The 10,368-nt window shown below is 63.4% G+C and overlaps 1 protein-coding gene across 3 annotated transcripts; it reads left to right on the top strand.

The window, feature by feature from the left end:
* The first annotated feature begins 3,795 nt into the window (after positions 1–3,795).
* Positions 3,796–9,493, top strand: SIVA1 (SIVA1 apoptosis inducing factor). Of its 3 annotated transcripts, XM_040478397.1 has the most exons (5): positions 3,802–3,978; positions 5,907–6,101; positions 6,818–6,974; positions 7,235–7,297; positions 8,876–9,064. In XM_040478397.1, the coding sequence occupies exons 1-5, from the start codon at positions 3,861–3,863 to the stop codon at positions 8,931–8,933; spliced, it is 591 nt and encodes a 196-aa protein (XP_040334331.1). In that variant the 5' UTR covers positions 3,802–3,860; the 3' UTR covers positions 8,934–9,064. The 3 variants fall into 3 exon arrangements, with proteins under 3 accessions (XP_040334330.1, XP_040334331.1, XP_040334332.1); XM_040478398.1 differs by lacking the exon at positions 7,235–7,297 and having other exon boundaries at positions 3,807–3,978; XM_040478396.1 differs by lacking the exons at positions 6,818–6,974; positions 7,235–7,297 and having other exon boundaries at positions 3,796–3,978; positions 8,876–9,493.
* The last annotated feature ends 875 nt before the right edge of the window (positions 9,494–10,368 follow it).

Genomic DNA, 10,368 nt, shown 5'->3' on the forward strand with positions numbered 1-10,368 from the left:
GGGCTGCAGTGTGGCTGGCTCACCCCTCAGAGATGCTAACCGTGTGGCAGCATCTTCAGTGCGCCCGTTCTGAGACTCCTGCGGTTTCAGGCACGCTCGCAGACCGCTCCACACGGTGCCCAGAACAGTGTCCAGTGATCTGAAAGAAAGCCAGGAAAATGGGTTCCGACCAGCTTCCCTGGGCCTCCAGTCCCCAAGCAGCACAGCCGCTTGAAGGCAGAGGTGAGGCACACAGCAGAAACTGCTCTTTGAGTTTCCTGAGAATCATCTCCTTCCATGATGCAGCAAGAAGGACCAAAGAGCCCGGAGGCAGGGGTGGGTTCTTCGGGGAAGTGGAGCCACCCTCTCAGCCACGCTGGACCCCACACTCCTCCCTGCCCCCTGGGAGCACGCTTCTCCACGTGAGGTGACCGTCCGGCAGCGTTTTGCCGCAACAGAGAAATGCATGCCCTTGTCAGTCAAGCGGAGTAGACGTTTTTCAGAAGAAAGAGAAATCATTTCATTCTACACGAAAAGCTCCAAGCCTGGCTTTGGAAGGTTAACCAGCAATTTATATTAGCTGCAAAAATGTTTTCAAATCTCCGTCTTGTAGTGGCTGCTAAATCCTTCGCTTGGACACAAACCGTTGTTGGTTTTCTTCCATCTCTGGCCAAAAATCTCAAAGAGGCAGCCTCAGGCAATGTCCTCGGGTGTCTGTGGAGTTTTACAGGCTGAGAAGACCAACTTCCAGGGGCAGTGGTCCTTCCTGGCACTGACTTCCTCACTCTCACGGCCCAGGGGCAGGAGGCTCTGAGGGATGGGTTGGTATTCACAGCCCCCTTTTTCCAGCATCAGGTGTTTTGAGGGCCTGAGTAATTATAAGGTGCTCTACTTTGCACCAATAACACAGCCCCAGAGTGGAGGGAGGGGGGCTCACAGTGGCCTCAGCTCGATACGGGAGTAAAAGACAAATCGGTAACTGATCATGACTGATGTGCTCTTCCAAGCACTTTGAAAAGCTGCCGACTTCTAACCTGCCACCTGGCCATTCCATCCCTGCTGACCACAATAAATGAAGAATGTTTAGAAAAAGCCTTACAGAAGGATATCCAGAGAAGCCACCTTTGTCACAGCCCAAACCTGGCATCAGCCCAGTGGCCGTGGACGGGTAAACAGACTGGCCCGTCCACACATGGGATACGACAGTAACAAAGACGGTCTCAAAGTCAGCATGCTGAGGAGCCCGACACAAACGCACCCATGCACCGGCATCTGCAGAATGAGTCTGCACGTGTCAGGTTCTAGGACTGCAACACTACCCCACGGGGACAGAAAGCAGGGCCGTGGTCTCTCCAGTCCCCCGGGCACTCGGGTTTGTTGTGACGGATGGAACTGGGCATCTATCATCTGGGTGTTCCATGCAACTTTGCCGTAAGTAAATAAATTAGCCTCCAACCTAAGTTACTAAGAGTAATACGACCACACTACCCAGCTTCGGACAGCTGAGATGACAACTCACAATCTTGAAGCCCTGAGGCAGCCCTGATTAGACACATGAATGAGTACAATTCCTGCCCGCCTGTCCTCTCTGGCAGGTATGTTGCCCTCCTCATGAGAAAACAGAAAGCGTGTTCCTTCCTCAACACAATTCTGGAACATCCGTTTCCAGAATGTCAACTGTAGACAGGTCCTAAAGGTGGGGTGGTGAGAGAACTGGAAAGCAGGGGGCTAAGACTCTCCAGGAGCCAAAGCATCGGTCCTCTGGCTCAAGCCTCTTATTTTTGCAAATTGTCTGGTAACAGCAGGCACGTACAACATAGTATTTGGCATCTTGACAGGTCCGGCACCTGCAGTGTGTTCCACATTGGATCCTGAGTACATCTGGCGCCAGAGAAAATGTTCTTATCCCAGGCCTGGCGCCCGTATGATGTCCCCTGGAGAGAACGAGCAGTCCCGGCGGCCTTCCGTCCTGGGGATGAAACGGCTCTCGGTTTCTTGCTGCTCCGTCCCTTTCCTTCGGGACATGCTCACAGTGCTTCCGGCTTCTCGTTCTCCAACATCCAACTTTAAGCTTATGCCATTCAGCAAAGGCTTCACATGAGCCCTGCTCCTGGCCAGCTGGGTTTCCTGGGGCATTCTGACCTGGGCAGGGCAGGTGTGCTTACCTTTGCCTCCACGGCCCCCCATGCTTCCCCTGTCGTGACATCTGCCCCACCAGGGAGGGACCCGGCTGGTTGTACTCAACGGCACTCCAAGAGCCTAGTGCAGAGCGTGGCATGTGTTATAGGCTGGACTGCATCGCCCCAAAATTCCTATGTCCGATTCCCGGTCCCTCGAAAGGTGACTGTATTGGAGACGAGGTCTTCAGGGAACTAATTTTTCCCCAGCATTGAGATGTAACTGACATATGACACATTCTTCACCCCACGTGGCCGTTGCAGTTGCTCCGGTCAGAACACTGAAGATGGACATCACAGTACCGTTGGCTCGCCACCACGCTGCAGGGCAGACCCACCTCTGACCCACAGCTTCCGCCCCCACCCCCACCCCCACCCCCACCCCCCGCATGGCAACCACCATCCGCTCTGCTTCAGGGAGTTTGAGGACTTCAGGCTCCTCGTATTAGTGAGATCATAGGGTATGTGTCTTTCCCTGTGCGCAATATCCTCCGGGCCATGCACGGTACTGCAGGTGTCCTTCTCATCTTCTTCATCCACTCGTCTGTGAGGTCGCACAGGCTGCAGCCAGGTCACGGAAGTAGCGAACAGGGGTGCGCGCGTCTCGCTCCCGCAGTGACCACAGGTCCTCACGGACTCAGGAGTGGGGGCTGCTGGACCTCCAGGTGCTGGAGGCAGCGGTGGCAGTGCCGGCCCCGCGACGGGAGCCAGGACGCGGTAGCCCACCCAGGGCGGAGGCCACCCTGGCTCGCGGACCTGCAGCCTTGCCGGTGGCAGCGCGTCACCGCGTCACCCCGTCAGGGGTGCTGCCGGCAGGTGCACACGCGACCTCCTGGGCCCCCACGACACGCCTTTAGCCACGCTAGGCGGCTCCTGTGTCTTCAGAGGTCCCGAAGCAGCTTCGAACCCGAACACAAAGACTCTAGAAAACGGTCCAACACTCGCAAGATTAAAGCCAGCGCTCCGGAGTTCCCGCGTTTCAAGCACCACAGTCCCAGCGGCCCACATAGTCCTCTTCCGCGCTCGCGTGCCACCGGCCGGAAGTGACGTCAGCTGCTCCGGAAACGCGGCCGGCGGTGATTTCCTTGCGTCCAGGGAGTCCGTACGCCGTTGGCCACTTCCGTGAGGACTAGGCATTCCTCCCACTTAAAAGTTAGGACGACGTGATTCATCCTCCAACTTTGATGACTTCAACAAGGAAATATAACCACTCTCAACAGTTGTGTTGGGACCACGACCCAGAAGACACCCGAGACACGCCGCCCCTGCCGCGCGGCCACGCCGAGGCGGGACTCCAGAGCACCCTCTGCCTATCCTGCGGCGCGCCTCACACAAGACCCGCCCCTGCCCCAGTACCGACCCCAACCTACGCTCGACCTATCACGCGCCGTGTCCACTCTAGCCCCGCCCCCGCCCTACCCCCCGGCCTATCCCGCGCCGCGCTCCGGCCCCGCCCCGCCCTCGCCCCCGACCTATCCAGCGGCGGGCTCGAGCCCCGCCCCCGCCCTCACCCCCGGCGTTTCGCGCGCAGCTGGGTCCCGCCCCCGCCCTCGCCCCGAGCCTATCCCGCGCCGTCCTGCTATCGAGCCCCGCCCCGCCCGTGCCTCTATCCTATCCCGCGCCGCGCTGCGTTGGCGCGCGGCTGTGACGACACGGGTCGCGGCTAGGCGCGCGGCTGAGCTGCGCAGCCCCGGGCCCGCGGCCATGCCCAAGCGGGGCTGTACCTTCGCGGACGCGGCCCCGCTGCAGCTGAAGGTCCGCGTTGGCCAGAGGGAGCTGAGCCGCGGCGTGTGCGCCGAGCGGTACTCGCGGGAGATCTTCGGTGAGTGCCGGGTGGGCTTCCCGCACGCGGGAGCCTGGGAGATGGTCTCCGCAGGCCGCGCCCCCCCGGGAGCTGCGAGGCTGCGGGACCAGCAGTCCAGCCGGGCTTCGGGAGCGGTGAGCGGGGCATGAAGGGTCGCACGCTCACCTGCGCCGACCCCAGGCCGCAGGAGGCGTGCCTGCCCCTCCCTCCCTGCCTCCCCTAACGGGCGGCCTGCGGGCGGTGCTGCCTCGGGGCTCTGTCCTCCCGGGAGATCCCGGGTTGGGCCAGTAACTAACCCCGACCGGGTTAACCCCCGCGTCTCTCGGGCCCAGCAGGAGGTGGGGAGGTGCCCTGACCCGGGTGGGGTAAGCAGGCCTGAGTGCGCATCCTAACCCGAGAGCTGTCTGTGGAGCGCGCCGCCCCTGCCCTCGGCTGTGCGGGAGACCCCGCCTTTTGGGAGCTTCCCGGCCCAGTGTGGGGAGGACTCTCCGGAGGTGATTTGGGCGGGCACCGGTCGCTGCAGGACCAGCTGCAGGGGTGTCCGAGGGCTCGTGCGGGGTGGGTGGGAGCTAGGTAGGCGGAGAGGAAGGGGAAAGGAATTCCGGGCAGAGGGACACACGTGCAAAGGCCAGGAAGCAGGAGCGTGCTGGAATCCAGGTCCCGGTGAGGTGTGAGGGCGGCGAGCTGTAGGCCTTCTCATCTGGCTTCCTCGTGCATGGTTCTTGGTGCATTGACACGATGGCTCTTCAGTTTGGGGCGGTTAATACCCTGAGGCCGCTCCAGAGTGGAGCTCACCTCACCTAGTGGTGGGGGCCCAGAGATTATACCCTTAGAGCAGTGAGGGTTTGCAACCAAGCGGAGCCACTGTGCCTGAGGGATGTGGGGGAGAGCCCACCCGGGAGACACGGTTCCTGTCCTCCTACCACCGCCCCAGCCACCACCCTGCTGTCAGCAGTCGTTCTGCCTTTTCCTTCGCGCACACTCGGGTGGTGAACGAAACTGCTTTCTGAGGCCAAGTCAGTCTGGCTTACCCTCTCCCTCGACCCCCCGGGGCCTTCCATAATTAAGGACCAGGCGCCCAGTTTGAATTCATGTGCAGCAAATTCCAGCCCAGACTGTCGCCCTAACCCCTTACCTTGAATGAACCACAAGCCTTGGAAAACCGGTCACCTCCTGACACTCCCCCTTTCCCCAGGATAAGGCGAGGCAGGGGCTGGAGGCGGAAGAGCTGGGTGTGGCAGGGGTCATCTGAGTTACCCGGCAATTGTCCTCCCATCAGTACCACGTAGAGCCAACAGCTTCCAGCATCTCCACCCTGGCTCTGTTGGGACAAGGCAGAAAACCTCAGATAAGGCGTTTTGGGGGCTGGACGTGGGCGTCTGCTCTCGTGCAAGCCCCTGGGTAACCGATGTGCGGCCTGAGGCAAAGCCACTGCTGCGGAGCTGGGCATCTTACTTTGGCTCCGGGGGCGGGGTATCCAGGGCCCACGGAGATCTGGGAAGTCCTGGGGCGCCTGTGTCACAGCTGGTTGCTGCTCTGTTCTGCCGGCGGCTCCACAGTAGGTGGAGGGGGGCACACTGGCCAGGGCTGTGAATTAGTGACCTGAGGGGCAGGGCTTCCTCTGTGCCATATACCGCCGGCTCGCGGGGTGCTCGTGGGGTCTGGAGGGGAGAAACCGCGGTGATGCGAGGCCACACGTCAAGAGAGCCGTGTGGAAGATCAGGAGAGGGAGCCTGGGTAGGGCTGCACGGTCCAGAAGCTTCCTGGAGGAGGTGGCCCCGGAGCTCGGGTAAGGAAGGGCCAGCAGCGAGCAGCGTGGGCTGGGGGCAACCGGATGACAGGACACAGAGGAGGCCTGGCCACAGCCAGCTCGGAGGACAGGGTGGCCGGGCCAGGGTTTCCACGCCACAGGGGTGTGGACGCTGGGACTGATTTGTCTTCCCCAGAGAAAACCAAGCAGCTCCTTTTTCGAGGGGCCCAGGCCTATATGGACCACTTGTGGGAGGAAGGCTGTGCCATCGTTGACCTGCCAGAGTCCCCGAAGCCTGGCCCTACAGAGGCCCTTGGGACCCCCCGTGGGCAGATGCTGATCGGACCGGATGGCCGACTGACCAGGAGCCGAGCCCGGGCCTCCGAAGCTGGTGAGTGAGGCCGGCAGCTGGCACTTCCGGCCCTGCGCGGAGGATGGATGTGGAGGTGTGTTGTCCTTCATTCCTGATGCCGTCTGCCGGGGAGCTCTTCCGTTCCTGGGCAGGCGGGAGCTGGGGAGCCCAGGAGGCTCCTGACGTCAGGAGGCCCTGCCCTCCCCCAACCCCGACATCCAAGCCCTGGGTTTTGAAGCAGCCTCTGGCTGGGGGTCAGGAGAGGAGTGGAAACCCTCTTGGCGTCCTGCCTGCTTGCCATCTGGGCGGGAGCAGCTCAGACCACCGCCCTCGTTGTGGAGTAGATACCACAGTCCTTGCCCCCCGCTCCGCCCCCAGGCCCGGAGCGCAGCCTTTGCTAAGCAGTGGTGCACGGGCCACGCTTTGGGACACCGGGACTAGGATCACGAGACGAAGGCCACAAGAGTTCTGAGACGAGCCACCAGGGGGAGAACTGCTCCTTCCCGCTCTGACTTGGAGATGGCAGATCGGACGGGGACGGGGTTGCGGAAGCCGGCCTCTTACGTGCCCCTGGGCTCCTGGGGTCTTCCGAGTGAACGAGGGTCTGTGGGCCGTGCTTCCTTGTAGGTGGTCAGGAGGACCCCTGGTAGGGGGCAGGTCAGGTGCAGGGAGTCAGGGCAGCCCTCTGTCCACGGGTCCGGGAGGCGGGGCCCCGCAGCTGCCGCGGGGCTGACGGCGGCGTCTCTTCCTCACAGACCCGTCCGGGGCAGCGACCAGGGCCTGCTCCTCGTGCGTGCGAGCCGTGGACGGGAAGGCGGCGTGTGGCCAGTGTGAGCGCGCCCTGTGTGGGCGGTGCGTGCGAATCTGCTGCAGCTGCGGGGCCGTGGCCTGCGCGCTGTGCGCCCTTGTGGAGTAAGTGACCGACCGCGGGGCCCGAGCAGGTGCCAGGTGCCAGGTGCCGGAGCGTCCCGGTCCGGCTGGGGGGCGGGCGGTGGGAGGGGCCCCGCGTCGCCTTGCTTCTCGGGATGCGTGGTGCCCACGGATGCTTCACCGCTCTCGCCTTTTTCTGAAGACTGGTCTTTTCTCGAGGAAATCCGGGTCACGTCGGCCGCCAGTCCCGCCCTCTGCTCTGGGTCTGCTGTCTCAGTCACTTCGTGATTTGATCTTTCGAGGCCTGGTGTCGGGACCGTCGACGTGGTTTTTCCCGGCAGGGTGCTCGCCGTTGGTGGAGGCAGGTGGGGGCAGGCGCAGGTCCGTTCGCGGGTCTGCGCGTGGCTGGTTGCGGGCTGCCGGAGCCCCAGCGGAGCGTTTGCTTCGTGCGCTACTTGAGCGTGCGTCTGCCTCAGCTCGCTGGATCCCGTGCGGGCTTGGGCAGCGCTGGGTCCCAGTCCCACCCCCACACCACTGTTGGCTGGCCGGGCGGGGGTGAACGGGGCCCTGTAAGAAAGACGAGGCCCCCGTGCAGACTCGGAGCCGGTTGTGTCGACCTCCAACCAGCTTAGTCCCGACAGTCTTTAGAACCAACCACGGGAAGCAGACACCCAGCTCTGGTGGGCCCGCTGGCGAGCCCTGGCGAGCCCCGGAGAGCGGGGGGCAGGGGTGCGGCCCGGAGTGAGGGTGGGGGACTGGGAGCTCTGTGCTGTCCAGTTTGGGCACATTGTGCACGTGGCGTGTCTTTGTTTTTGCCGGTTTCTTCTCTTCGTATTCACGGGCCGGGCGGGGGGGGGGGGGCCCGGCCGGTCCCCCGTCCCCCCCCCCCCCCCCCCCCCCGCTTACCTCCTCGCCTGCGGGGGGGCTGAGCACAGAAGGGCAGGCGAGGGAGAGAGAGAGTTGCCGGGAGCCCTCCTCCCTGCAGCCCCGTGTGCAGGAACCTTCTTCCTGCCTGACAGCATCATCCTGGCCTTTACTTCCTGCTCTTCCCCCCCACCCCCACCCTGCCCCTTACCTACAGAAGTCACCTGTGATGGGGGCGGCCACAGGCCCATCTCTGAGCCCAAACGGGGTGGGTTCCTGCCCCATTGTACAAGTGACTTGCTCTGGGTCACAAGGCCGAAGCGGCATCCCCAGGTTTAGAAGCCAGGCCGTGGCCTCGTAGCCCCTCCCCTGCAGGGGGGCGGCGGCCCCGGGGGGGCCCTGCCCCCCTGGAGCCCCCCCCCCCCCCGCAGGTGTCCCCTCCCCCCAAGGTGGGTTCCGTGCCAAGGCTCTGATCTCACTAAAATGCAGCCCAGTGGGCCACGCATGGCCACCTTGGGGCCCATGGCTCCTGGCTCGCCCGTGGGCCACAGGCTCACCACCCTCCCTGCCAGCAGTTGGGCAGCTCCGACTTCTTGCATCTCCGACGAAAACGGGTTTCCTTGGGCGTTCTGTAACGTGCTGCCAATTCCTTGTCCTTTTGGCGTCTCTCCTGATGAATTTCCCCTGCGATTCACTGGGCCACTGTGGTCCAGTAAACCCTGCCTGGAGACTGGGAGATGTCTGGGGTGGGGCGGGGGCCGCAGATGGGCAGTTCTCACGCCCCGTTGGCCGGAGGTCCGAGGTCGGGCGTCGGCGGGACTGCCTCTTCCCGAGGATCAGGAAGGCCGGCTCCGGGCCAGCCCCCCTGTGGCTGTGGGTGCACTTCGGGGTTCCCCTGTGGCCTCACGTGGTCTTCCTCCGGGGATGCCGTGCGGGGTGAGGGACCTTGTGTTAAGTAGTTCTGTATGCGGCTCACGGCCCTGTGTCCAGATGAGGTCGAGGGACTGGGGGGGGGGTCAGCCTGGGGACTCAGCTCAGCCCCTCAAAACAGTTCTCCTCTCTTCCCCGTGATGCTGCAGCTGTGGCGACGTTCAGGAGACCGTGCTCTGTGCCAGCTGCGCCACTTTCGAGGCCTGAGGGCCGGGAGCGGACGACAGCCTTCCTGGACGGCCGCGCCAGTGGCGACGCCGAGGGACCCTGGGGGGCGGGGGTGTCTATTTTATATTTTGTACTGAGGGCAGAAGCGAATAAACCCCTTTATGTTTGGACCAGAGGACTCACTGAACAGTTCTGGGGTGCGGCCTTCTGGAGACCTCTGCGCCTGCTCCCCCATCTTGTACGTGGGAAACGGGCGTCCAGGGTCTGCCATTTCCAGCCCTTCCAGCCAGCCGAGGTGACAGAGGACGGACTCTACAGTTCGTGGCCACGGTGCCAGAGGGGCTCAGGGTTGGTGTCCCCGACTGTCCCTCACGTGCCCCCATCTGGGTGCCCGTGTGGTTGGGGCTCCCGGTGACCTGACAGTCCCTGCTCTCTGGGAGTGACGGCCGGGCAGTCCTCACGTCGGGGGCAGCCGATAGGAGCAGTGGGGCGGCTGGACCAGCAGGCTGTGGGTCTCCGTCACCTGGAGCCTCCACCCTGGTCCCCACGCGCGAGGCTCCCCTGCCGTCAGACTCCGCATCCTAGACTAGGGGGAGTCTAGGGGGTGGACGGGGGTGGGGGGGGGGTGGGCAGGGGACGGCGGGGTGGCGGGCTGGAGCCGGGCCCAGGGTGTGGTTTGCTATGTCGGGGCATCGTAGAAGCCACTGAAGCGGAGACAGGGAGGCCGCCTGGAGGGGGATGGCGGGCGCCCGGGGCCTTCCTGAACCCATACTGTTCCAAGGCCTTCCGGCTCAGGGGCCTGGGGCTCTGGCTAACCGGCAGGCTGCGCCCTGAGCAGCAGACACGGCCATCCTCGACCTGGGACTTCCTCGCGTCCAGCTTCCTGCTGGGGCTGCAGGCCGTGACCCCAGTAAGCAGGACATCGCGCTGGTCATTTGGGGAATGCAGATCAAAACCACCTCACACCTGTCGGATGGCCGCTATCGAGACAAAAAGCAAGTGTTGGCGAGGATGTGGAGACAATGGGTCCCCGTGCACCGTATGGGAGCGTAAGGTGGCGTGGCCGTTGCAGAAACAGCCCGCGGATCCTCAGAAAGTCAGAGTCAACTGCCGTGTGGTGAGCAGTCCCACTACTGGGTGACAGTGAAAGAAGGAACCTGAAGGCGCCTGCACGTCCCCCTGCTCCCCACGGCACGGCTCACGGGATCCAGAGGGAGGCCACCCGCGTGCTCCCCAACTGTTGGGCAGATGGACACTGCAGCCGGTCCGTGTGACAGGGTCCTTGGAAAGGGGGGGGGGGGGGGAGTGTCCTGCCCCAGCTGCAGCGTGGACGGACCGTGAGGACACGGTGCTCAGTGATGTCAGCCGGCCCTGAGAGGGCAGATCGCTTATGACCCCTCTCGTGCCTTCCGTACACACAGTGGGATGGGGGCGCCAGGGACCGTCGGGGGGAAGGGGTGTCCGTGTTTCATGG

This window comes from Herpailurus yagouaroundi, unplaced genomic scaffold (assembly GCF_014898765.1).
Source record: "Herpailurus yagouaroundi ecotype Mexico unplaced genomic scaffold, PumYag 141, whole genome shotgun sequence".
NCBI lineage: Eukaryota > Metazoa > Chordata > Mammalia > Carnivora > Felidae > Herpailurus > Herpailurus yagouaroundi.